The 24,913-nt window shown below is 49.1% G+C and overlaps 1 protein-coding gene across 2 annotated transcripts in view; it reads left to right on the top strand.

Moving 5' to 3' along the window:
* Positions 1–24,913, top strand: part of SRP72 (signal recognition particle 72) — a 229,400-nt gene that overhangs the window by 44,373 nt on the left and 160,114 nt on the right. For both annotated transcript variants that reach the window (XM_068131523.2, XM_078786825.1), the window contains one exon: positions 4,513–4,544. In XM_068131523.2, the coding sequence (XP_067987624.2) occupies positions 4,513–4,544 (32 nt within the window). The remainder of the gene's footprint in view (positions 1–4,512; positions 4,545–24,913) is intronic.

Genomic DNA, 24,913 nt, shown 5'->3' with positions numbered 1-24,913 from the left:
AGTCCCAGTGAGTCGCAGAAGTCCTTTGCTGAAGAGCCATGGCTGGTGAGAGAGGTACCCACACCCAGCCAACTGGCATGGTGACAATTGAAATCACCACATATGAGGAAGAGAGAGTTGGGATGAGTAGATAGAAGTTGGTCCATATCATCAGACAGCGAGATGTAGATGGAGTCATCACTGTTTGGTGGACGGTACAACACACATATGAACAAGAGGTGGGAGCGAAGGGGAAGCCGTAGCCAGAGGTATTCCTGGGGGTGAGGTGGAGAGAGTGCAGTGCAGGGCGAGTGAGGAAGAGAGTTTTTGATAAAGATAGCAACCCCGCCTCCAGGACGAGGCTCAGGTCTATCATACCGGAGGAGGGAGTAGCCCGGGAGAGATACTATGGAATCAGAGACATCATAAAGGAGGAAAGTTTCTGTTAAGCAGATCACGTCTGGTTTGACAGAAGCAACCTGTATGGAGAGATCAGTTAAGTTTGAACGAAGGCCCCGGATGTTTGAGGTCCATACCGTTAATGAAGAGGAAGGGGGAGCATCAGATACAGAACAGGGGGGAGGAGGGGTAGGGTAAGATGTGGAAGAGGTGGAAGAGATAGGGAGAGCTGTTGAAGGTGTGTCAGAGATTTCAGAATAGCTCGGAGAAAGGGAAGGATGGGGCGGACAAAAGGTTTGATGGTGATTGGGTGAGCCACAATGAGGTGTTATTTGAGGAGGGGGAAGAGCGAGGCAGAAGGTTGGGGGAGATGGGGGTGAGAGTTTGAAGGGGGAAGAAGCGGGGAGGACGCTTTGAGGAGGGGGAGTGAGAGGGGGGAAATTGAGAAGCAATGAGGGTGGGGAGATTTGAAGGGGAGGGGTGAGGGGGGAGTTTGGGAGGGAAGGGACAAGGGGAGGGATTTGAAAGGGATGGGATATGGGGGAGATTTGGAGGGGAGGGGTGAGGCAGGAGTCTAGGAGGGGAGGGGCGAGTGGGCGTCTTGGCGGGGAGGGGTGAGGGGGTAGTTTAGGAGGGAGGGGGCAAGGGGGGAGATTTGAAAGGGATGGGTGATGGGGAAGATTTGGAGGGGAGGGGTGATGGGGAAGATTTGGAGGGGAGGGGTTATGGGGAAGATTTGGAGGGGAGGGGTGAGATTGGATTTTTGAAAGTGTACGATTTATGGGAAACGAACATTTATTGCAAAATGAGTTTCTTGTGACCTTCGAGTTAAAAATACGTTTAAGGACGCTGGATGGAGGATGGAGTGCAGGAGAGTTTAGGGAATGTAGAAAAAAGGCACTATAGGAGATGGATATTTTTTTTGGGATGAATTGATTTGGTGAGCAAGTCGAAAGCAGCCTTTTAAAGAAGAAGAAGAAAAAGGTGTTATAAAATATGACGGAATACATAACTTGAGGGGAAAGTGTAAACATTGAAGGTTAATGAGTGAAAACTATCTGGGGAAATGGGGGAGAAACACGTGGTCGAAGAACGAACGAACGAATAAGAATGAATAAACGAATGAGAACAGAGAAGGAAATGTTTTTTGTTTTGTTTTTTGAGTTGAGATTTACACAAGGAAGTAGGCTATGGGTGAAAAGCCTGGGAATACAGAGAACGAAAGTTATTGGATCACAAACGACGGACCGCTGAGAGAAAAACAAAGCCTCAAGGTTGTACAGTGCTCACTGTACAAGGCCTCAAGACACGATACGGCAAACAGACGATCAATTTATGAAAGATAAACACCGAGAAACAACCAAAGTTGCACACAATAACTTCACACACCGAAAGATAAATACAGTTTCGACAAAATACAATTGTGAACAGACTTAACTTCGAAAAACGTGGAGACCGTGTGGAGCTTCGAAAATCCCTCCCACCGTCTCCGAGATCTCGCGAGATTATTGTCCTTAAAGGTCCACAGAATCAGAATTTTTTTTTATGTGATGATATTGATTTTTAAGTAACTAGGGCATTGCCCGTACTATATCTATATCTAAAATTATATCCCCCCCCTCTATTTACATGAAATGGTTTGGTCCAAAGCGAACGGCTTGCGAGTACGGTGACAATCCCCCCCCTCTATTTACATGCAATGGTTTGGTCCAAAGCGAACGGCTTCCGGAGTTTGGTAAAGAAATCGCCATCGCGTGCACAAACGCGCAGGAAAGCGAATGAATCGCAAATTCGGTTTTATTAGTTTTAAAACATAGTTTAACGCCAACATAGTTTGCAAACGTGAAATAAATGAATACGCTCTCAAATGTGCCATCCGAGGCAGAGTGTGTCCTCCACGTTCGGCACACGCGATCGTTCGCTGCTCTCTGATTGGTTGAATCGTTTTTTGGACATAGCTCGGTAAGTAATTGTCCGATTAATATGAAACCTTGAAAAGGCACATCCTCGGGTCCCCAGCAATATACCTGGCAAGTTAAAAGTATATCGGACCCGTGGTTGTCGAGAAACAGCGGTCACAGACAAACAGACGTACAGACGTACAGACGTACAAACGTACAAACAGAGATTACTGGAATTATAGATAGATAAACACAGAGCTGAACGTGGTTTTTAATTGTGATAATTTTTTGAGGTGTTAAAGTTAAAAAAGCCAATTCGGCGGGTCCCGCCCTTAAAAATTCCAGAAAACCGCCATAGTCATGTGACATCTCGCTCTTCAAAATGGTGAGGTTTGGATACATTGTTTTTGTTTTTGGAGTTAGCTCAATGAGGTCAAAGGTCACAGCCTTTGTTCGCAGCCAGCCTACTATCACCGGTTTAACTCCTGCCAAGGACCTACCTTATTTTTCTTTTCCTTCTTTGTCAAATGTGGTTTATCATTGATTTTGAACAATTTATGCTAAATTCGGCGATTTTTGGTTTTTCTATCATACACTACTCACAATAAGTTAGGGATATTGTGGGAGTGAGTTTATGTTTTTTTATAGGGTTTAGGGTTAGGGTATTGAAATCAAGAATGCTGTGTTTTTTCACACATTAATAACCATAGAATTAGGACCAACAACTTTTTTCAACATAATTAATACACAAAATCAACCACACCGAAGAACCTGCCGATATCCCTAACTTATTGTGAGTAGTGTATGTTGTATGCAAAATATAAATTTTTATCTAGTATCTATGGCAAATAAGAGATGCAAAAATGGGAATTTTCTGGAATTGAAAATATTATATACAGTTGTAACAATAAGAACTACAACTAAACTAAGAGGAGTATCATGGTTATTAGAGCATTATGTAAGACAAAAATATGTTCAACAGCATCAAAGCAGTCTCAGTCAATCATCCAAAGTCTTCTTTGGGGCATCAGGGTTTCGCTGTCTGTTCATGTACGACCTGAAACACAAACTGCAGCTCTTTTTCATCTTTCGTCGGCAGTCCAGGGCCCAGGGTCCAGGCCAGCCATGCATCCACGGCTTCCCTTCTCTCTCCGAGCGACCAAGAACTCTCGGTCTTCAGGAATCGTGATCGGTCGGTGCATCTGCATGTGCGATATCAAACAGATCGTCGAGAACATCGCAAAATTGGCCCTCATTGTCCTGTGTTTTCGTCAGGCACGCTTTATTCTTGTTATGCCGTCTCCAATAAATCGACCGACTTCTCCAGCTTCAGCTGACATTGTTGGACGGCTCTTATTGGGATTGCTGCTTTTTCCCAGACGTCCACGACTTTTCTGGTCACGAACGCAGATGCTTCACGCCTTGCTTTCGTCATATCGAGGTGTCGATGGAGGAACGGTCCCAGAGACCGCCGGATGGACGGCAGCTTGGAGCCTGTGACCTCGGAGATCTCACGACCCAGCAAATAGAGTTCGGTTGTTCGTCATATCGAGGTGTCGATGGAGGAACGGTCCCAGAGACCGCCGGATGGACGGCAGCTTGGAGCCTGTGACCTCAGAGATCTCACGACCCAGCAAATAGAGTTCGGTTGTTCGTCATATCGAGGTGTCGATGGAGGAACGGTCCCAGAGACCGCCGGATGGACGGCAGCTTGGAGCCTGTGACCTCGGAGATCTCACGACCCAGCAAATAGAGTTCGGTTGTTCGTCATATCGAGGTGTCGATGGAGGAACGGTCCCAGAGACCGCCGGATGGACGGCAGCTTGGAGCCTGTGACCTCGGAGATCTCACGACCCAGCAAATAGAGTTCGGTTGCATGAGCACGAGTGTTTTCCATCGTGAAAAATCTAATACATATGAAACGAGGGACACGTAATATTATAAAATAATAATTAAATTACCAATACAATATAATAACATTTATTTAATAAAGTACTTTAGAGACTTTAAAAATACATTGCATGAATCTATAAAAACTCCCTCACATGTGAACACGTGAATTTGTGTTAATTTTCAGAGTTTCCGGTTAAACTTTGAGGCTTTTGAGCTACCTCTAAATTTTGAGCAAATTCATGTTTATTTTACACACAAACAACTTTTTGACTTGATTTTCTGTTTTTTTGTTGATTTTGACATTTGTTTGTTTCTCAATTTATTTTCTTGAATTCTGCAGATCTTTGCAGACAAAGTCTCACAGAAGACCCTGTAAGTGACATCGCATTCCTTTTTCTTACTTTAACAAAGGAAACCTTTTGTATTGATGGGAGAATGCATTTTGAAGTTGTTGTTTTGCCAATACTGAATTTTTTTATTTATTGTCAAATTAAGCTTTTTGTCTAAGGTCAGATATTAGTGAAGTAACTTCAGTGAAGGAGGGTGTGCATGGAGGTGGGCTTCACTAGGGAGAGTGTACGTGGAGAGGAGTTTGACTTGGGGATGGTGCATGTGGTGAACGGTTTGACTTGGGGATGGTGCATGTGGTGAACGGTTTGACTTGGGGATGGTGCATGTGGTGAACGGTTTGACTTGGGGATGGTGCATGTGGTGAACGGTTTGACTTGGGGATGGTGCATGTGGTGAACGGTTTGACTTGGGGATGGTGCATGTGGTGAGCAGTTTGACTTGAGGATGGTGCATGTGTTGAACGGTTTGACTTGGAGATGGTGCATGTGGTGAGCGGTTTGACTTGAGGATGGTGCATGTGGTGAACGGTTTGGTTTGGGGATGGTGCATGTGGTGAGCGGTTTGACTTGAGGATGGTGCATGTGGTGAGCGGTTTGACTTGAGGATGGTGCATGTGGTGAACGGTTTGACTTGGAGATGGTGCATGTGGTGAACAGTTTGACTTGAGGATGGTGCATGTGGTGAACAGTTTGACTTGAGGATGGTGCATGTGGTGAACAGTTTGGTTTGGGGATGGTGCATGTGGTGAACGGTTTGACTTGAGGATGGTGCATGTGGTGAACGGTTTGACTTGTGGATGGTGCATGTGGTGAACGGTTTGACTTGAGGATGGTGCATGTGGTGAACGGTTTGACTTGAGGATGGTGCATGTGGTGAACGGTTTGACTTGTGGATGGTGCATGTGGTGAACGGTTTGACTTGACGATGGTGCATGTGGTGAACGGTTTGACTTGGGGATGCTGCATGTGGTGAACGGTTTGACTTTGGGGATGGTGCATGTGGTGAACAGTTTGGTTTGGGGATGGTGCATGTGGTGAACGGTGTGACTTGAGGATGGTGCATGTGGTGAACGGTTTGACTTGGGGATGCTGCATGTGGTGAACGGTTTGACTTTGGGGATGGTGCATGTGGTGAACAGTTTGGTTTGGGGATGGTGCATGTGGTGAACGGTGTGACTTGAGGATGGTGCATGTGGTGAACGGTTTGACTTGAGGATGGTGCATGTGGTGAACGGTGTGACTTGAGGATGGTGCATGTGGTGAACAGTTTGACTTGGGGATGGTGCATGTGGTGAACAGTTTGACTTGGGGATGGTGCATGTGGTGAACGGTTTGACTTTGGGGATGGTGCATGTGGTGAACAGTTTGGTTTGGGGATGGTGCATGTGGTGAACGGTTTGACTTGAGGATGGTGCATGTGGTGAACGGTGTGACTTGAGGATGGTGCATGTGGTGAACAGTTTGACTTGACGATGGTGCATGTGGTGAACAGTTTGACTTGGGGATGGTGCATGTGGTGAACAGTTTGACTTGACGATGGTGCATGTGGTGAACAGTTTGGTTTGGGGATGGTGCATGTGGTGAACGGTTTGACTTGAGGATGGTGCATGTGGTGAACGGTGTGACTTGAGGATGGTGCATGTGGTGAATGGTTTGACTTGAGGATGGTGCATGTGGTGAACGGTTTGACTTGAGGATGGTGCATGTGGTGAATGGTTTGACTTGAGGATGGTGCATGTGGTGAACAGTTTGACTTGAGGATGGTGCATGTGGTGAACGGTTTGACTTGGGGATGCTGCATGTGGTGAACGGTTTGACTTGAGGATGGTGCATGTGGTGAATGGTTTGACTTGAGGATGGTGCATGTGGTGAACGGTTTGACTTGAGGATGGTGCATGTGGTGAACGGTTTGACTTAAGGATGGTGCATGTGGTGAACGGTTTGACTTTGGGATGGTGCATGTGGTGAACGGTTTGACTTAAGGATGGTGCATGTGGTGAACGGTTTGACTTGAGGATGGTGCATGTGGTGAACGGTTTGACTTGGGGATGGTGCATGTGGTGAACAGTTTGACTTGAGGATGGTGCATGTGGTGAACGGTTTGACTTGGGGATGGTGCATGTGGTGAACGGTTTGACTTGAGGATGGTGCATGTGGTGAACAGTTTGGTTTAGGGATGGTGCATGTGGTGAACGGTTTGACTTGTGGATGGTGCATGTGGTGAACAGTTTGGTTTGGGGATGGTGCATGTGGTGAACGGTTTGACTTGAGGATGGTGCATGTGGTGAACGGTTTGACTTGTGGATGGTGCATGTGGTGAACGGTTTGACTTGTGGATGGTGCATGTGGTGAACGGTTTGACTTGAGGATGGTGCATGTGGTGAACGGTTTGACTTGTGGATGGTGCATGTTGTGAACGGTTTGACTTGGGGATGGTGCATGTGGTGAACGGTTTGACTTGAGGATGGTGCATGTGGTGAACAGTTTGACTTGGGGATGGTGCATGTGGTGAACAGTTTGACTTGAGGATGGTGCATGTGGTGAACGGTTTGACTTGGGGATGCTGCATGTGGTGAACGGTTTGACTTGAGGATGGTGCATGTGGTGAACAGTTTGACTTGAGGATGGTGCATGTGGTGAACGGTTTGACTTGGGGATGGTGCATGTGGTGAGCGGTTTGACTTGAGTATGGTGCATGTGTTGAACGGTTTGACTTGAGTATGGTGCATGTGGTGAACGGTTTGACTTGAGGATGGTGCATGTGGTGAACGGTTTGACTTGGGGATGGTGCATGTGGTGAACGGTTTGACTTGGGGATGGTGCATGTGGTGAGCGGTTTGACTTGGGGATGGTGCATGTGGTGAGCGGTTTGACTTGAGGATGGTGCATGTGGTGAGCGGTTTGACTTGAGGATGGTGCATGTGGTGAACGGTTTGACTTGAGGATGGTGCATGTGGTGAGCGGTTTGACTTGGGGATGGTGCATGTGGTGAGCGGTTTGACTTGAGGATGGTGCATGTGGTGAGCGGTTTGACTTGGGGATGGTGCATGTGGTGAACGGTTTGACTTGAGTATGGTGCATGTGGTGAACGGTTTGACTTGGGGATGGTGCATGTGGTGAATGGTTTGACTTGAGGATGGTGCATGTGGTGAACGGTTTGACTTGGGGATGGTGCATGTGGTGAGCGGTTTGACTTGAGGATGGTGCATGTGGTGAACGGTTTGACTTGAGTATGGTGCATGTGGTGAACGGTTTGACTTGGGGATGGTGCATGTGGTGAGCGGTTTGACTTGAGGATGGTGCATGTGGTGAGCGGTTTGACTTGGGGATGGTGCATGTGGTGAACGGTTTGACTTGAGTATGGTGCATGTGGTGAGCGGTTTGACTTGAGTATGGTGCATGTGGTGAATGGTTTGACTTGAGGATGGTGCATGTGGTGAGCGGTTTGACTTGAGTATGGTGCATGTGGTGAATGGTTTGACTTGAGGATGGTGCATGTGGTGAGCGGTTTGACTTGGGGATGGTGCATGTGGTGAACAGTTTGACTTGAGGATGGTGCATGTGGTGAACGGTTTGACTTGGGGATGGTGCATGTGGTGAACGGTTTGACTTGAGGATGGTGCATGTGGTGAACGGTTTGACTTGGGGATGCTGCATGTGGTGAACGGTTTGACTTGAGGATGGTGCATGTGGTGAACGGTTTGACTTGTGGATGGTGCATGTGGTGAACGGTTTGACTTGGGGATGGTGCATGTGGTGAACGGTTTGACTTGGGGATGCTGCATGTGGTGAACGGTTTGACTTGAGGATGGTGCATGTGGTGAACGGTTTGACTTGTGGATGGTGCATGTGGTGAACGGTTTGACTTGAGGATGGTGCATGTGGTGAACGGTTTGACTTGAGGATGGTGCATGTGGTGAACGCTTTGACTTGAGGATGGTGCATTTGGTGAACGGTTTGACTTGGGGATGGTGCATGTGGTGAACAGTTTGACTTGAGGATGGTGCATGTGGTGAACGGTTTGACTTGGGGATGCTGCATGTGGTGAACGGTTTGACTTGAGGATGGTGCATGTGGTGAACGGTTTGACTTGGGGATGGTGCATGTGGTGAACAGTTTGACTTGAGGATGGTGCATGTGGTGAATGGTTTGACTTGGGGATGGTGCATGTGGTGAACGGTTTGACTTGAGGATGGTGCATGTGGTGAATGGTTTGACTTGGGGATGGTGCATGTGGTGAACGGTTTGACTTGGGGATGGTGCATGTGGTGAACAGTTTGACTTGAGGATGGTGCATGTGGTGAACGGTTTGACTTGGGGATGCTGCATGTGGTGAACGGTTTGACTTGAGGATGGTGCATGTGGTGAACGGTTTGACTTGGGGATGGTGCATGTGGTGAACAGTTTGACTTGGGGATGGTGCATGTGGTGAACAGTTTGACTTGAGGATGGTGCATGTGGTGAACGGTTTGACTTGGGGATGCTGCATGTGGTGAACGGTTTGACTTGAGGATGGTGCATGTGGTGAACGGTTTGACTTGAGGATGGTGGATGTGGTGAACGGTTTGACTTGGGGATGCTGCATGTGGTGAACGGTTTGACTTGAGGATGGTGCATGTGGTGAACGGTTTGACTTGGGGATGCTGCATGTGGTGAACGGTTTGACTTGAGGATGGTGCATGTGGTGAACAGTTTGACTTGAGGATGGTGCATGTGGTGAACGGTTTGACTTGGGGATGCTGCATGTGGTGAACGGTTTGACTTGAGGATGGTGCATGTGGTGAACGGTTTGACTTGGGGATGCTGCATGTTGTGAACGGTTTGACTTGAGGATGGTGCATGTGGTGAACGGTTTGACTTGTGGATGGTGCATGTGGTGAACGGTTTGACTTGAGGATGGTGCATGTGGTGAACGGTTTGACTTGAGGATGGTGCATGTGGTGAACGCTTTGACTTGAGGATGGTGCATGTGGTGAACGGTTTGACTTGGGGATGGTGCATGTGGTGAACGGTTTGACTTGAGGATGGAGCATGTGGTGAACAGTTTGACTTGGGGATGGTGCATGTGGTGAACAGTTTGACTTGAGGATGGTGCATGTGGTGAACAGTTTGACTTGGGGATGGTGCATGTGGTGAACAGTTTGGTTTGGGGATGGTGCATGTGGTGAACAGTTTGGTTTGGGGATGGTGCATGTGGTGAACAGTTTGGTTTGGGGATGGTGCATGTGGTGAACGGTTTGGTTTGGGGATGGTGCATGTGGTGAACGGTTTGACTTGAGGATGGTGCATGTGGTGAACAGTTTGGTTTGGGGATGGTGCATGTGGTGAACGGTTTGACTTGGGGATGGTGCATGTGGTGAACAGTTTGACTTGAGGATGGTGCATGTGGTGAACAGTTTGACTTGGGGATGGTGCATGTGGTGAACAGTTTGACTTGACGATGGTGCATGTGGTGAACAGTTTGACTTGAGGATGGTGCATGTGGTGAACAGTTTGACTTGAGGATGGTGCATGTGGTGAACGGTTTGACTTGTGGATGGTGCATGTGGTGAACGGTTTGACTTGAGGATGGTGCATGTGGTGAACGGTTTGACTTGAGGATGGTGCATGTGGTGAACAGTTTGACTTGAGGATGGTGCATGTGGTGAACGGTTTGACTTGAGGATGGTGCATGTGGTGAACAGTTTGACTTGGGGATGGTGCATGTGGTGAACGCTTTGACTTGAGGATGGTGCATGTGGTGAACGGTTTGACTTGGGGATGGTGCATGTGGTGAACGGTTTGACTTGAGGATGGTGCATGTGGTGAACGGTTTGACTTGGGGATGGTGCATGTGGTGAACGGTTTGACTTGAGGATGGTGCATGTGGTGAACGGTTTGACTTGGGGATGGTGCATGTGGTGAACAGTTTGACTTGAGGATGGTGCATGTGGTGAACGGTTTGACTTGGGGATGGTGCATGTGGTGAACAGTTTGACTTGAGGATGGTGCATGTGGTGAACGGTTTGACTTGGGGATGGTGCATGTGGTGAACGGTTTGACTTGAGGATGGTGCATGTGGTGAACAGTTTGGTTTAGGGATGGTGCATGTGGTGAACGGTTTGACTTGTGGATGGTGCATGTGGTGAACGGTTTGACTTGAGGATGGTGCATGTGGTGAACAGTTTGACTTGGGGATGGTGCATGTGGTGAACGCTTTGACTTGAGGATGGTGCATGTGGTGAACGGTTTGACTTGGGGATGGTGCATGTGGTGAACGGTTTGACTTGAGGATGGTGCATGTGGTGAACGGTTTGACTTGGGGATGGTGCATGTGGTGAACGGTTTGACTTGAGGATGGTGCATGTGGTGAACGGTTTGACTTGGGGATGGTGCATGTGGTGAACAGTTTGACTTGAGGATGGTGCATGTGGTGAACGGTTTGACTTGGGGATGGTGCATGTGGTGAACAGTTTGACTTGAGGATGGTGCATGTGGTGAACGGTTTGACTTGGGGATGGTGCATGTGGTGAACAGTTTGGTTTGGGGATGATGGTGCATGTGGTGAACAGTTTGACTTGAGGATGGTGCATGTGGTGAACGGTTTGACTTGGGGATGGTGCATGTGGTGAACAGTTTGGTTTGGGGATGGTGCATGTGGTGAACAGTTTGGTTTGGGGATGGTGCATGTGGTGAACGGTTTGGTTTGGGGATGGTGCATGTGGTGAACGGTTTGACTTGGGGATGGTGCATGTGGTGAACAGTTTGGTTTGGGGATGGTGCATGTGGTGAACGGTTTGGTTTGGGGATGGTGCATGTGGTGAACGGTTTGACTTGAGGATGGTGCATGTGGTGAATGGTTTGACTTGAGGATGGTGCATGTGGTGAACGGTTTGACTTGGGGATGGTGCATGTGGTGAACGGTGTGACTTGACGATGGTGCATGTGGTGAACAGTTTGGTTTGGGGATGGTGCATGTGGTGAACGGTTTGACTTGAGGATGGTGCATGTGGTGAACGGTGTGACTTGAGGATGGTGCATGTGGTGAACAGTTTGACTTGGGGATGGTGCATGTGGTGAACAGTTTGACTTGGGGATGGTGCATGTGGTGAACGGTGTGACTTGAGGATGGTGCATGTGGTGAATGGTTTGACTTGAGGATGGTGCATGTGGTGAACGGTTTGACTTTGGGGATGGTGCATGTGGTGAACAGTTTGGTTTGGGGATGGTGCATGTGGTGAACGGTGTGACTTGAGGATGGTGCATGTGATGAACAGTTTGGTTTGGGGATGGTGCATGTGGTGAACGGTGTGACTTGAGGATGGTGCATGTGGTGAATGGTTTGACTTGAGGATGGTGCATGTGGTGAACGGTTTGACTTGAGGATGGTGCATGTGGTGAATGGTTTGACTTGAGGATGGTGCATGTGGTGAATGGTTTGACTTGAGGATGGTGCATGTGGTGAACAGTTTGACTTGAGGATGGTGCATGTGGTGAACGGTTTGACTTGGGGATGCTGCATGTGGTGAACGGTTTGACTTGAGGATGGTGCATGTGGTGAATGGTTTGACTTGAGGATGGTGCATGTGGTGAACGGTTTGACTTGGGGATGGTGCATGTGGTGAACGGTGTGACTTGAGGATGGTGCATGTGGTGAATGGTTTGACTTGAGGATGGTGCATGTGGTGAACAGTTTGACTTGACGATGGTGCATGTGGTGAACAGTTTGGTTTGGGGATGGTGCATGTGGTGAACGGTTTGACTTGAGGATGGTGCATGTGGTGAACGGTGTGACTTGAGGATGGTGCATGTGGTGAACAGTTTGACTTGGGGATGGTGCATGTGGTGAACAGTTTGACTTGGGGATGGTGCATGTGGTGAACGGTTTGACTTTGGGGATGGTGCATGTGGTGAACAGTTTGGTTTGGGGATGGTGCATGTGGTGAACGGTTTGACTTGAGGATGGTGCATGTGGTGAACAGTTTGACTTGGGGATGGTGCATGTGGTGAACAGTTTGACTTGAGGATGGTGCATGTGGTGAACGGTTTGACTTGAGGATGGTGCATGTGGTGAACGGTTTGACTTGGGGATGGTGCATGTGGTGAACGGTTTGACTTGAGGATGGTGCATGTGGTGAACGGTTTGACTTGGGGATGGTGCATGTGGTGAACGGTTTGACTTGGGGATGGTGCATGTGGTGAACGGTTTGACTTGGGGATGGTGCATGTGGTGAACGGTTTGACTTGAGGATGGTGCATGTGGTGAACGGTTTGACTTGAGGATGGTGCATGTGGTGAACGGTTTGACTTGAGGATGGTGCATGTGGTGAACGGTTTGACTTGAGGATGGTGCATGTGGTGAACGGTTTGACTTGAGGATGGTGCATGTGGTGAACGGTTTGACTTGTGGATGGTGCATGTGGTGAACAGTTTGGTTTGGGGATGGTGCATGTGGTGAACGGTGTGACTTGAGGATGGTGCATGTGGTGAATGGTTTGACTTGAGGATGGTGCATGTGGTGAACGGTTTGACTTGAGGATGGTGCATGTGGTGAACGGTGTGACTTGAGGATGGTGCATGTGGTGAATGGTTTGACTTGAGGATGGTGCATGTGGTGGACGGTTTGACTTGAGGATGGTGCATGTGGTGAACGGTGTGACTTGAGGATGGTGCATGTGGTGAATGGTTTGTCTTGAGGATGGTGCATGTGGTGAACGGTTTGACTTAAGGATGGTGCATGTGGTGAACGGTTTGACTTTGGGATGGTGCATGTGGTGAACGGTTTGACTTAAGGATGGTGCATGTGGTGAACGGTTTGACTTGGGGATGGTGCATGTGGTGAACAGTTTGACTTGAGGATGGTGCATGTGGTGAACGGTTTGACTTGGGGATGGTGCATGTGGTGAACGGTTTGACTTGAGGATGGTGCATGTGGTGAACAGTTTGGTTTAGGGATGGTGCATGTGGTGAACGGTTTGACTTGTGGATGGTGCATGTGGTGAACAGTTTGGTTTGGGGATGGTGCATGTGGTGAACGGTTTGACTTGTGGATGGTGCATGTGGTGAACAGTTTGGTTTGGGGATGGTGCATGTGGTGAACGGTTTGACTTGAGGATGGTGCATGTGGTGAACGGTTTGACTTGGGGATGCTGCATGTGGTGAACGGTTTGACTTGAGGATGGTGCATGTGGTGAACAGTTTGACTTGAGGATGGTGCATGTGGTGAACGGTTTGACTTGTGGATGGTGCATGTGGTGAACGGTTTGACTTGAGGATGGTGCATGTGGTGAACGGTTTGACTTGAGGATGGTGCATGTGGTGAACGCTTTGACTTGAGGATGGTGCATGTGGTGAACGGTTTGACTTGGGGATGGTGCATGTGGTGAACGGTTTGACTTGAGGATGGTGCATGTGGTGAACAGTTTGACTTGGGGATGGTGCATGTGGTGAACAGTTTGACTTGAGGATGGTGCATGTGGTGAACGGTTTGACTTGGGGATGGTGCATGTGGTGAACAGTTTGGTTTGGGGATGGTGCATGTGGTGAACAGTTTGGTTTGGGGATGGTGCATGTGGTGAACAGTTTGGTTTGGGGATGGTGCATGTGGTGAGTGGTTTGACTTGAGGATGGTGCATGTGGTGAACGGTTTGACTTGGGGATGGTGCATGTGGTGAACAGTTTGGTTTAGGGATGGTGCATGTGGTGAACGGTTTGACTTGTGGATGGTGCATGTGGTGAACAGTTTGGTTTGGGGATGGTGCATGTGGTGAACGGTTTGACTTGAGGATGGTGCATGTGGTGAACGGTTTGACTTGAGGATGGTGCATGTGTTGAACGGTTTGACTTGAGGATGGTGCATGTGGTGAACAGTTTGACTTGGGGATGGTGCATGTGGTGAACGCTTTGACTTGAGGATGGTGCATGTGGTGAACGGTTTGACTTGAGGATGGTGCATGTGGTGAACAGTTTGGTTTGGGGATGGTGCATGTGGTGAACGGTTTGACTTGGGGATGGTGCATGTGGTGAGCGCTTTGACTTGGGGATGGTGCATGTGGTGAACAGTTTGGTTTGGGGATGGTGCATGTGGTGAACAGTTTGACTTGGGGATGGTGCATGTGGTGAACAGTTTGACTTGAGGATGGTGCATGTGGTGAACAGTTTGACTTGAGGATGGTGCATGTGGTGAACAGTTTGACTTGGGGATGGTGCATGTGGTGAACGGTTTGACTTGGGGATGGTGCATGTGGTGAACAGTTTGACTTGAGGATGGTGCATGTGGTGAACGGTTTGACTTGAGGATGGTGCATGTGGTGAACGGTTTGACTTGGGGATGGTTCATGTGGTGAACGGTTTGACTTGAGGATGGTGCATGTGGTGAACGGTTTGACTTGGGGATGGTGCATGTGGTGAACGGTTTGACTTGGGGATGGTGCATGTGGTGAACGGTTTGACTTGGGGATGGTGCATGTGGTGAACGGTTTGACTTGAGGATGGTGCATGTGGTGAACGGTTTGACTTGAGGATGGTGCATGTGGTGAACGGTTTGACTTGGGGATGGTGCATGTGGTGAACGGTTTGACTTGAGGATGGTGCATGTGGTGAACAGTTTGACTTGGAGATGGTGCATGTGGTGAACAGTTTGACTTGAGGATGGTGCATGTGGTGAACGGTTTGACTTGGAGATGGTGCATGTGGTGAACGGTTTGACTTGAGGATGGTGCATGTGGTGAACGGTTTGACTTGAGGATGGTGCATGTGGTGAACGGTTTGACTTGGAGATGGTGCATGTGGTGAACGGTTTGACTTGAGGATGGTGCATGTGGTGAACGGTTTGACTTGAGTATGGTGCATGTGGTGAACGGTTTGACTTGAGTATGGTGCATGTGGTGAACGGTTTGACTTGGAGATGGTGCATGTGGTGAACGGTTTGACTTGGGGATGGTGCATGTGGTGAGCGGTTTGACTTGAGTATGGTGCATGTGTTGAACGGTTTGACTTGGAGATGGTGCATGTGGTGAACGGTTTGACTTGAGGATGGTGCATGTGGTGAACGGTTTGACTTGAGGATGGTGCATGTGGTGAACGGTTTGACTTGGGGATGGTGCATGTGGTGAACGGTTTGACTTGGGGATGGTGCATGTGGTGAACGGTTTGACTTGAGGATGGTGCATGTGGTGAGTGGTTTGACTTGGGGATGGTGCATGTGGTGAGCGGTTTGACTTGAGGATGGTGCATGTGGTGAGCGGTTTGACTTGAGGATGGTGCATGTGGTGAACGGTTTGACTTGAGGATGGTGCATGTGGTGAGCGGTTTGACTTGGGGATGGTGCATGTGGTGAGCGGTTTGACTTGAGGATGGTGCATGTGGTGAGCGGTTTAACTTGGGGATGGTGCATGTGGTGAACGGTTTGACTTGAGTATGGTGCATGTGGTGAACGGTTTGACTTGGGGATGGTGCATGTGGTGAATGGTTTGACTTGAGGATGGTGCATGTGGTGAACGGTTTGACTTGGGGATGGTGCATGTGGTGAGCGGTTTGACTTGAGGATGGTGCATGTGGTGAACGGTTTGACTTGAGTATGGTGCATGTGGTGAACGGTTTGACTTGGGGATGGTGCATGTGGTGAGCGGTTTGACTTGAGGATGGTGCATGTGGTGAGCGGTTTGACTTGGGGATGGTGCATGTGGTGAACGGTTTGACTTGAGTATGGTGCATGTGGTGAGCGGTTTGACTTGAGTATGGTGCATGTGGTGAATGGTTTGACTTGAGGATGGTGCATGTGGTGAGCGGTTTGACTTGAGTATGGTGCATGTGGTGAATGGTTTGACTTGAGGATGGTGCATGTGGTGAGCGGTTTGACTTGGGGATGGTGCATGTGGTGAACAGTTTGACTTGAGGATGGTGCATGTGGTGAACGGTTTGACTTGGGGATGGTGCATGTGGTGAACGGTTTGACTTGAGGATGGTGCATGTGGTGAACGGTTTGACTTGGGGATGCTGCATGTGGTGAACGGTTTGACTTGAGGATGGTGCATGTGGTGAACGGTTTGACTTGTGGATGGTGCATGTGGTGAACGGTTTGACTTGGGGATGGTGCATGTGGTGAACGGTTTGACTTGGGGATGGTGCATGTGGTGAACAGTTTGACTTGAGGATGGTGCATGTGGTGAACGGTTTGACTTGGGGATGCTGCATGTGGTGAACGGTTTGACTTGAGGATGGTGCATGTGGTGAACGGTTTGACTTGTGGATGGTGCATGTGGTGAACGGTTTGACTTGAGGATGGTGCATGTGGTGAACGGTTTGACTTGAGGATGGTGCATGTGGTGAACAGTTTGGTTTGGGGATGGTGCATGTGGTGAACGGTTTGACTTGGGGATGGTGCATGTGGTGAACAGTTTGACTTGAGGATGGTGCATGTGGTGAACGGTTTGACTTGGGGATGCTGCATGTGGTGAACGGTTTGACTTGAGGATGGTGCATGTGGTGAACGGTTTGACTTGTGGATGGTGCATGTGGTGAACGGTTTGACTTGAGGATGGTGCATGTGGTGAACGGTTTGACTTGGGGATGGTGCATGTGGTGAACAGTTTGACTTGAGGATGGTGCATGTGGTGAATGGTTTGACTTGGGGATGGTGCATGTGGTGAACGGTTTGACTTGAGGATGGTGCATGTGGTGAACGGTTTGACTTGGGGATGGTGCATGTGGTGAACAGTTTGACTTGAGGATGGTGCATGTGGTGAACAGTTTGACTTGAGGATGGTGCATGTGGTGAATGGTTTGACTTGGGGATGGTGCATGTGGTGAACGGTTTGACTTGAGGATGGTGCATGTGGTGAACGGTTTGACTTGGGGATGGTGCATGTGGTGAACAGTTTGACTTGGGGATGGTGCATGTGGTGAACAGTTTGACTTGACGATGGTGCATGTGGTGAACAGTTTGACTTGAGGATGGTGCATGTGGTGAACAGTTTGACTTGGGGATGCTGCATGTTGTGAACGGTTTGACTTGAGGATGGTGCATGTGGTGAACGGTTTGACTTGTGGATGGTGCATGTGGTGAACGGTTTGACTTGAGGATGGTGCATGTGGTGAACGGTTTGACTTGAGGATGGTGCATGTGGTGAACGCTTTGACTTGAGGATGGTGCATGTGGTGAACGGTTTGACTTGGGGATGGTGCATGTGGTGAACGGTTTGACTTGAGGATGGAGCATGTGGTGAACAGTTTGACTTGGGGATGGTGCATGTGGTGAACAGTTTGACTTGAGGATGGTGCATGTGGTGAACAGTTTGACTTGGGGATGGTGCATGTGGTGAACAGTTTGGTTTGGGGATGGTGCATGTGGTGAACAGTTTGGTTTGGGGATGGTGCATGTGGTGAACAGTTTGGTTTGGGGATGGTGCATGTGGTGAACGGTTTGGTTTGGGGATGGTGCATGTGGTGAACGGTTTGACTTGAGGATGGTGCATGTGGTGAACAGTTTGGTTTGGGGATGGTGCATGTGGTGAACGGTTTGACTTGGGGATGGTGCATGTGGTGAACAGTTTGACTTGAGGATGGTGCATGTGGTGAACAGTTTGACTTGGGGATGGTGCATGTGGTGAACAGTTTGGTTTGGGGATGGTGCATGTGGTGAACAGTTTGGTTTGGGGATGGTGCATGTGGTGAACGGTTTGGTTTGGGGATGGTGCATGTGGTGAACGGTTTGACTTGAGGATGGTGCATGTGGTGAACAGTTTGGTTTGGGGATGGTGCATGTGGTGAACGGTTTGATTGGGGATGGTGCATGTGGTGAACAGTTTGACTTGAGGATGGTGCATGTGGTGAACAGTTTGACTTGGGGATGGTGCATGTGGTGAACAGTTTGACTTGACGATGGTGCATGTGGTGAACGGTTTGACTTGAGGATGGTGCATGTGGTGAACAGTTTGACTTGAGGATGGTGCATGTGGTGAACAGTTTGACTTGGGGATGGTGCATGTGGTGAACGGTTTGACTTGAGGATGGTGCATGTGGTGAACGGTTTGACTTGGGGATGGTGCATGTGGTGAACAGTTTGACTTGAGGATGGTGCATGTGGTGAACGGTTTGACTTGGGGATGGTGCATGTGGTGAACAGTTTGACTTGAGGATGGTGCATGTGGTGAATGGTTTGACTTGAGGATGGTGCATGTGGTGAACAGTTTGACTTGAGGATGGTGCATGTGGTGAACGGTGTGACTTGAGGATGGTGCATGTGGTGAATGGTTTGACTTGAGGATGGTGCATGTGGTGAACAGTTTGACTTGAGGATGGTGCATGTGGTGAATGGTTTGACTTGAGGATGGTGCATGTGGTGAACAGTTTGACTTGAGGATGGTGCATGTGGTGAACGGTTTGACTTGAGGATGGTGCATGTGGTGAATGGTTTGACTTGAGGATGGTGCATGTGGTGAACGGTTTGACTTGGGGATGGTGCATGTGGTGAACGGTGTGACTTGAGGATGGTGCATGTGGTGAACGGTGTGACTTGAGGATGGTGCATGTGGTGAATGGTTTGACTTGAGGATGGTGCATGTGGTGAACGGTTTGACTTGAGGATGGTGCATGTGGTGAACGGTTTGACTTAAGGATGGTGCATGTGGTGAACGGTTTGACTTGAGGATGGTGCATGTGGTGAACGGTTTGACTTGGGGATGGTGCATGTGGTGAACAGTTTGACTTGAGGATGGTGCATGTGGTGAACGGTTTGACTTGGGGATGGTGCATGTGGTGAACGGTTTGACTTGAGGATGGTGCATGTGGTGAACAGTTTGGTTTAGGGATGGTGCATGTGGTGAACGGTTTGACTTGTGGATGGTGCATGTGGTGAACAGTTTGGTTTGGGGATGGTGCATGTGGTGAACGGTTTGACTTGAGGATGGTGCATGTGGTGAACGGTTTGACTTGTGGATGGTGCATGTTGTGAACGGTTTGACTTGGGGATGGTGCATGTGGTGAACGGTTTGACTTGAGGATGGTGCATGTGGTGAACAGTTTGACTTGGGGATGGTGCATGTGGTGAACAGTTTGACTTGAGGATGGTGCATGTGGTAAACGGTTTGACTTGGGGATGCTGCATGTGGTGAACGGTTTGACTTGAGGATGGTGCATGTGGTGAACAGTTTGACTTGAGGATGGTGCATGTGGTGAACGGTTTGACTTGAGGATGGTGCATGTGGTGAACTGTTTGACTTGAGGATGGTGCATGTGGTGAACGCTTTGACTTGGGGATGGTGCATGTGGTGAACAGTTTGACTTGAGGATGGTGCATGTGGTGAACGGTTTGACTTGGGGATGGTGCATGTGGTGAACAGTTTGGTTTGGGGATGGTGCATGTGGTGAACAGTTTGACTTGGGGATGGTGCATGTGGTGAACAGTTTGACTTGAGGATGGTGCATGTGGTGAACAGTTTGACTTGGGGATGGTGCATGTGGTGAACAGTTTGACTTGAGGATGGTGCATGTGGTGAACAGTTTGACTTGGGGATGGTGCATGTGGTGAACAGTTTGACTTGGGGATGGTGCATGTGGTGAACAGTTTGACTTGAGGATGGTGCATGTGGTGAACGGTTTGACTTGGGGATGGTGCATGTGGTGAACGGTTTGACTTGAGGATGGTGCATGTGGTGAACGGTTTGACTTGGGGATGGTGCATGTGGTGAACGGTTTGACTTGGGGATGGTGCATGTGGTGAACGGTTTGACTTGGGGATGGTGCATGTGGTGAACGGTTTGACTTGAGGATGGTGCATGTGGTGAACGGTTTGACTTGAGGATGGTGCATGTGGTGAACGGTTTGACTTGAGGATGGTGCATGTGGTGAACGGTTTGACTTGAGGATGGTGCATGTGGTGAACGGTTTGACTTGGGGATGGTGCATGTGGTGAACGGTTTGACTTGAGGATGGTGCATGTGGTGAACGGTTTGACTTGGGGATGGTGCATGTGGTGAACGGTTTGACTTGAGGATGGTGCATGTGGTGAACGGTTTGACTTGGGGATGGTGCATGTGGTGAACGGTGTGACTTGAGGATGGTGCATGTGGTGAACGGTTTGACTTGAGGATGGTGCATGTGGTGAACGGTTTGACTTGAGGTTGGTGCATGTGGTGAACGGTTTGACTTGGGGATGGTGCATGTGGTGAACGGTTTGACTTGTGGATGGTGCATGTGGTGAACGGTTTGACTTGTGGATGGTGCATGTGGTGAACAGTTTGGTTTGGGGATGGTGCATGTGGTGAACGGTTTGACTTGGGGATGGTGCATGTGGTGAACGGTTTGACTTGAGGATGGTGCATGTGGTGAACGGTTTGACTTGTGGATGGTGCATGTGTTGAACGGTTTGACTTGTGGATGGTGCATGTGTTGAACGGTTTGACTTGAGGATGGTGCATGTGGTGAACGGTTTGACTTGAGGATGGTGCATGTGGTGAACAGTTTGACTTGTGGATGGTGCATGTGTTGAACGGTTTGACTTGAGGATGGTGCATGTGTTGAACGGTTTGACTTGTGGATGGTGCATGTGTTGAACGGTTTGACTTGAGGATGGTGCATGTGGTGAACAGTTTGACTTGGGGATGGTGCATGTGGTGAACGCTTTGACTTGAGGATGGTGCATGTGGTGAACGGTTTGACTTGAGGATGGTGCATGTGGTGAACGGTTTGACTTGGGGATGGTGCATGTGGTGAACGGTTTGACTTGAGGATGGTGCATGTGGTGAACGGTTTGACTTGGGGATGGTGCATGTGGTGAACAGTTTGACTTGAGGATGGTGCATGTGGTGAACGGTTTGACTTGGGGATGGTGCATGTGGTGAACAGTTTGGTTTGGGGATGGTGCATGTGGTGAACAGTTTGACTTGAGGATGGTGCATGTGGTGAACGGTTTGACTTGGGGATGGTGCATGTGGTGAACAGTTTGGTTTGGGGATGGTGCATGTGGTGAGCGGTTTGACTTGAGGATGGTGCATGTGGTGAACGGTTTGACTTGGGGATGGTGCATGTGGTGAACAGTTTGGTTTGGGGATGGTGCATGTGGTGAACGGTTTGGTTTGGGGATGGTGCATGTGGTGAACAGTTTGACTTGAGGATGGTGCATGTGGTGAACGGTTTGACTTGGGGATGGTGCATGTGGTGAACGGTTTGACTTGAGGATGGTGCATGTGGTGAACAGTTTGGTTTGGGGATGGTGCATGTGGTGAACGGTTTGACTTGGGGATGGTGCATGTGGTGAACGGTTTGACTTGAGGATGGTGCATGTGGTGAACAGTTTGGTTTGGGGATGGTGCATGTGGTGAACGGTTTGACTTGAGGATGGTGCATGTGGTGAACGGTTTGACTTGGGGATGGTGCATGTGGTGAACAGTTTGACTTGAGGATGGTGCATGTGGTGAACAGTTTGGTTTGGGGATGGTGCATGTGGTGAGCGGTTTGACTTGAGGATGGTGCATGTGGTGAACGGTTTGACTTGGGGATGGTGCATGTGGTGAACGGTTTGGTTTGGGGATGGTGCATGTGGTGAACGGTTTGGTTTGGGGATGGTGCATGTGGTGAACAGTTTGACTTGAGGATGGTGCATGTGGTGAACGGTTTGACTTGGGGATGGTGCATGTGGTGAACGGTTTGACTTGAGGATGGTGCATGTGGTGAACAGTTTGGTTTGGGGATGGTGCATGTGGTGAACGGTTTGACTTGGGGATGGTGCATGTGGTGAACGGTTTGACTTGAGGATGGTGCATGTGGTGAACAGTTTGGTTTGGGGATGGTGCATGTGGTGAACGGTTTGACTTGAGGATGGTGCATGTGGTGAACGGTTTGACTTGGGGATGGTGCATGTGGTGAACAGTTTGACTTGAGGATGGTGCATGTGGTGAACAGTTTGGTTTGGGGATGGTGCATGTGGTGAGCGGTTTGACTTGAGGATGGTGCATGTGGTGAACAGTTTGGTTTGGGGATGGTGCATGTGGTGAACGGTTTGGTTTGGGGATGGTGCATGTGGTGAACAGTTTGACTTGAGGATGGTGCATGTGGTGAACGGTTTGACTTGGGGATGGTGCATGTGGTGAACGGTTTGACTTGAGGATGGTGCATGTGGTGAACAGTTTGGTTTGGGGATGGTGCATGTGGTGAACGGTTTGACTTGGGGATGGTGCATGTGGTGAACGGTTTGACTTGAGGATGGTGCATGTGGTGAACAGTTTGGTTTGGGGATGGTGCATGTGGTGAACGGTTTGACTTGAGGATGGTGCATGTGGTGAACGGTTTGACTTGGGGATGGTGCATGTGGTGAACAGTTTGACTTGAGGATGGTGCATGTGGTGAACAGTTTGACTTGGGGATGGTGCATGTGGTGAACAGTTTGGTTTGGGGATGGTGCATGTGGTGAACAGTTTGGTTTGGGGATGGTGCATGTGGTGAACAGTTTGACTTGGGGATGGTGCATGTGGTGAGCAGTTTGACTTGGGGATGGTGCATGTGGTGAACAGTTTGACTTGAGGATGGTGCATGTGGTGAACAGTTTGACTTGGAGATGGTGCATGTGGTGAACGGTTTGACTTGAGGATGGTGCATGTGGTGAACAGTTTGACTTGGGGATGGTGCATGTGGTGAACAGTTTGACTTGAGTATGGTGCATGTGGTGAACAGTTTGACTTGAGGATGGTGCATGTGGTGAACAGTTTGACTTGAAGATGGTGCATGTGGTGAACAGTTTGACTTGAGGATGGTGCATGTGTTGAATGGTTTGACTTGGAGATGGTGCATGTGGTGAACAGTTTGACTTGGAGATGGTGCATGTGGTGAACGGTTTGACTTGAGGATGGTGCATGTGGTGAACAGTTTGACTTGGGGATGGTGCATGTGGTGAACGGTTTGACTTGGGGATGGTGCATGTGGTGAACGGTTTGACTTGAGGATGGTGCATGTGGTGAACGGTTTGACTTGGGGATGGTGCATGTGGTGAGCGGTTTGACTTGACGATGGTGCATGTGGTGAACGGTTTGACTTGAGGATGGTGCATGTGGTGAGCGGTTTGACTTGACGATGGTGCATGTGGTGAGCGGTTTGACTTGACGATGGTGCATGTGGTGAACGGTTTGACTTGGGGATGGTGCATGTGGTGAACGGTTTGACTTGAGGATGGTGCATGTGGTGAGCGGTTTGACTTGACGATGGTGCATGTGGTGAGCGGTTTGACTTGACGATGGTGCATGTGGTGAACGGTTTGACTTGGGGATGGTGCATGTGGTGAACGGTTTGACTTGAGGATGGTGCATGTGGTGAGCGGTTTGACTTGACGATGGTGCATGTGGTGAACGGTTTGACTTGAGCATGGTGCATGTGGTGAACAGTTTGACTTGAGGATGGTGCATGTGGTGAATGGTTTGACTTGAGCATGGTGCATGTGGTGAACAGTTTGACTTGAGGATGGTGCATGTGGTGAACGGTTTGACTTGGGGATGCTGCATGTGGTGAACGGTTTGACTTGAGGATGGTGCATGTGGTGAACGGTTTGACTTGTGGATGGTGCATGTGGTGAACGGTTTGACTTGAGGATGGTGCATGTGGTGAACGGTTTGACTTGGGGATGGTGCATGTGGTGAACAGTTTGACTTGAGGATGGTGCATGTGGTGAATGGTTTGACTTGGGGATGGTGCATGTGGTGAACGGTTTGACTTGAGGATGGTGCATGTGGTGAACGGTTTGACTTGGGGATGGTGCATGTGGTGAACAGTTTGACTTGAGGATGGTGCATGTGGTGAACAGTTTGACTTGAGGATGGTGCATGTGGTGAATGGTTTGACTTGGGGATGGTGCATGTGGTGAACGGTTTGACTTGAGGATGGTGCATGTGGTGAACGGTTTGACTTGGGGATGGTGCATGTGGTGAACAGTTTGACTTGGGGATGGTGCATGTGGTGAACAGTTTGACTTGACGATGGTGCATGTGGTGAACAGTTTGACTTGAGGATGGTGCATGTGGTGAACAGTTTGACTTGGGGATGCTGCATGTTGTGAACGGTTTGACTTGAGGATGGTGCATGTGGTGAACGGTTTGACTTGTGGATGGTGCATGTGGTGAACGGTTTGACTTGAGGATGGTGCATGTGGTGAACGGTTTGACTTGAGGATGGTGCATGTGGTGAACGCTTTGACTTGAGGATGGTGCATGTGGTGAACGGTTTGACTTGGGGATGGTGCATGTGGTGAACGGTTTGACTTGAGGATGGAGCATGTGGTGAACAGTTTGACTTGGGGATGGTGCATGTGGTGAACAGTTTGACTTGAGGATGGTGCATGTGGTGAACAGTTTGACTTGGGGATGGTGCATGTGGTGAACAGTTTGGTTTGGGGATGGTGCATGTGGTGAACAGTTTGGTTTGGGGATG

This window comes from Myxine glutinosa, chromosome 11, assembly GCF_964187855.1.
Source record: "Myxine glutinosa chromosome 11, kmMyxGlut1.1, whole genome shotgun sequence".
NCBI lineage: Eukaryota > Metazoa > Chordata > Myxini > Myxiniformes > Myxinidae > Myxine > Myxine glutinosa.
The sequence above is the reverse complement of the archived record's forward strand: the minus strand, read 5'-3'. Positions and strand labels throughout refer to the sequence as shown.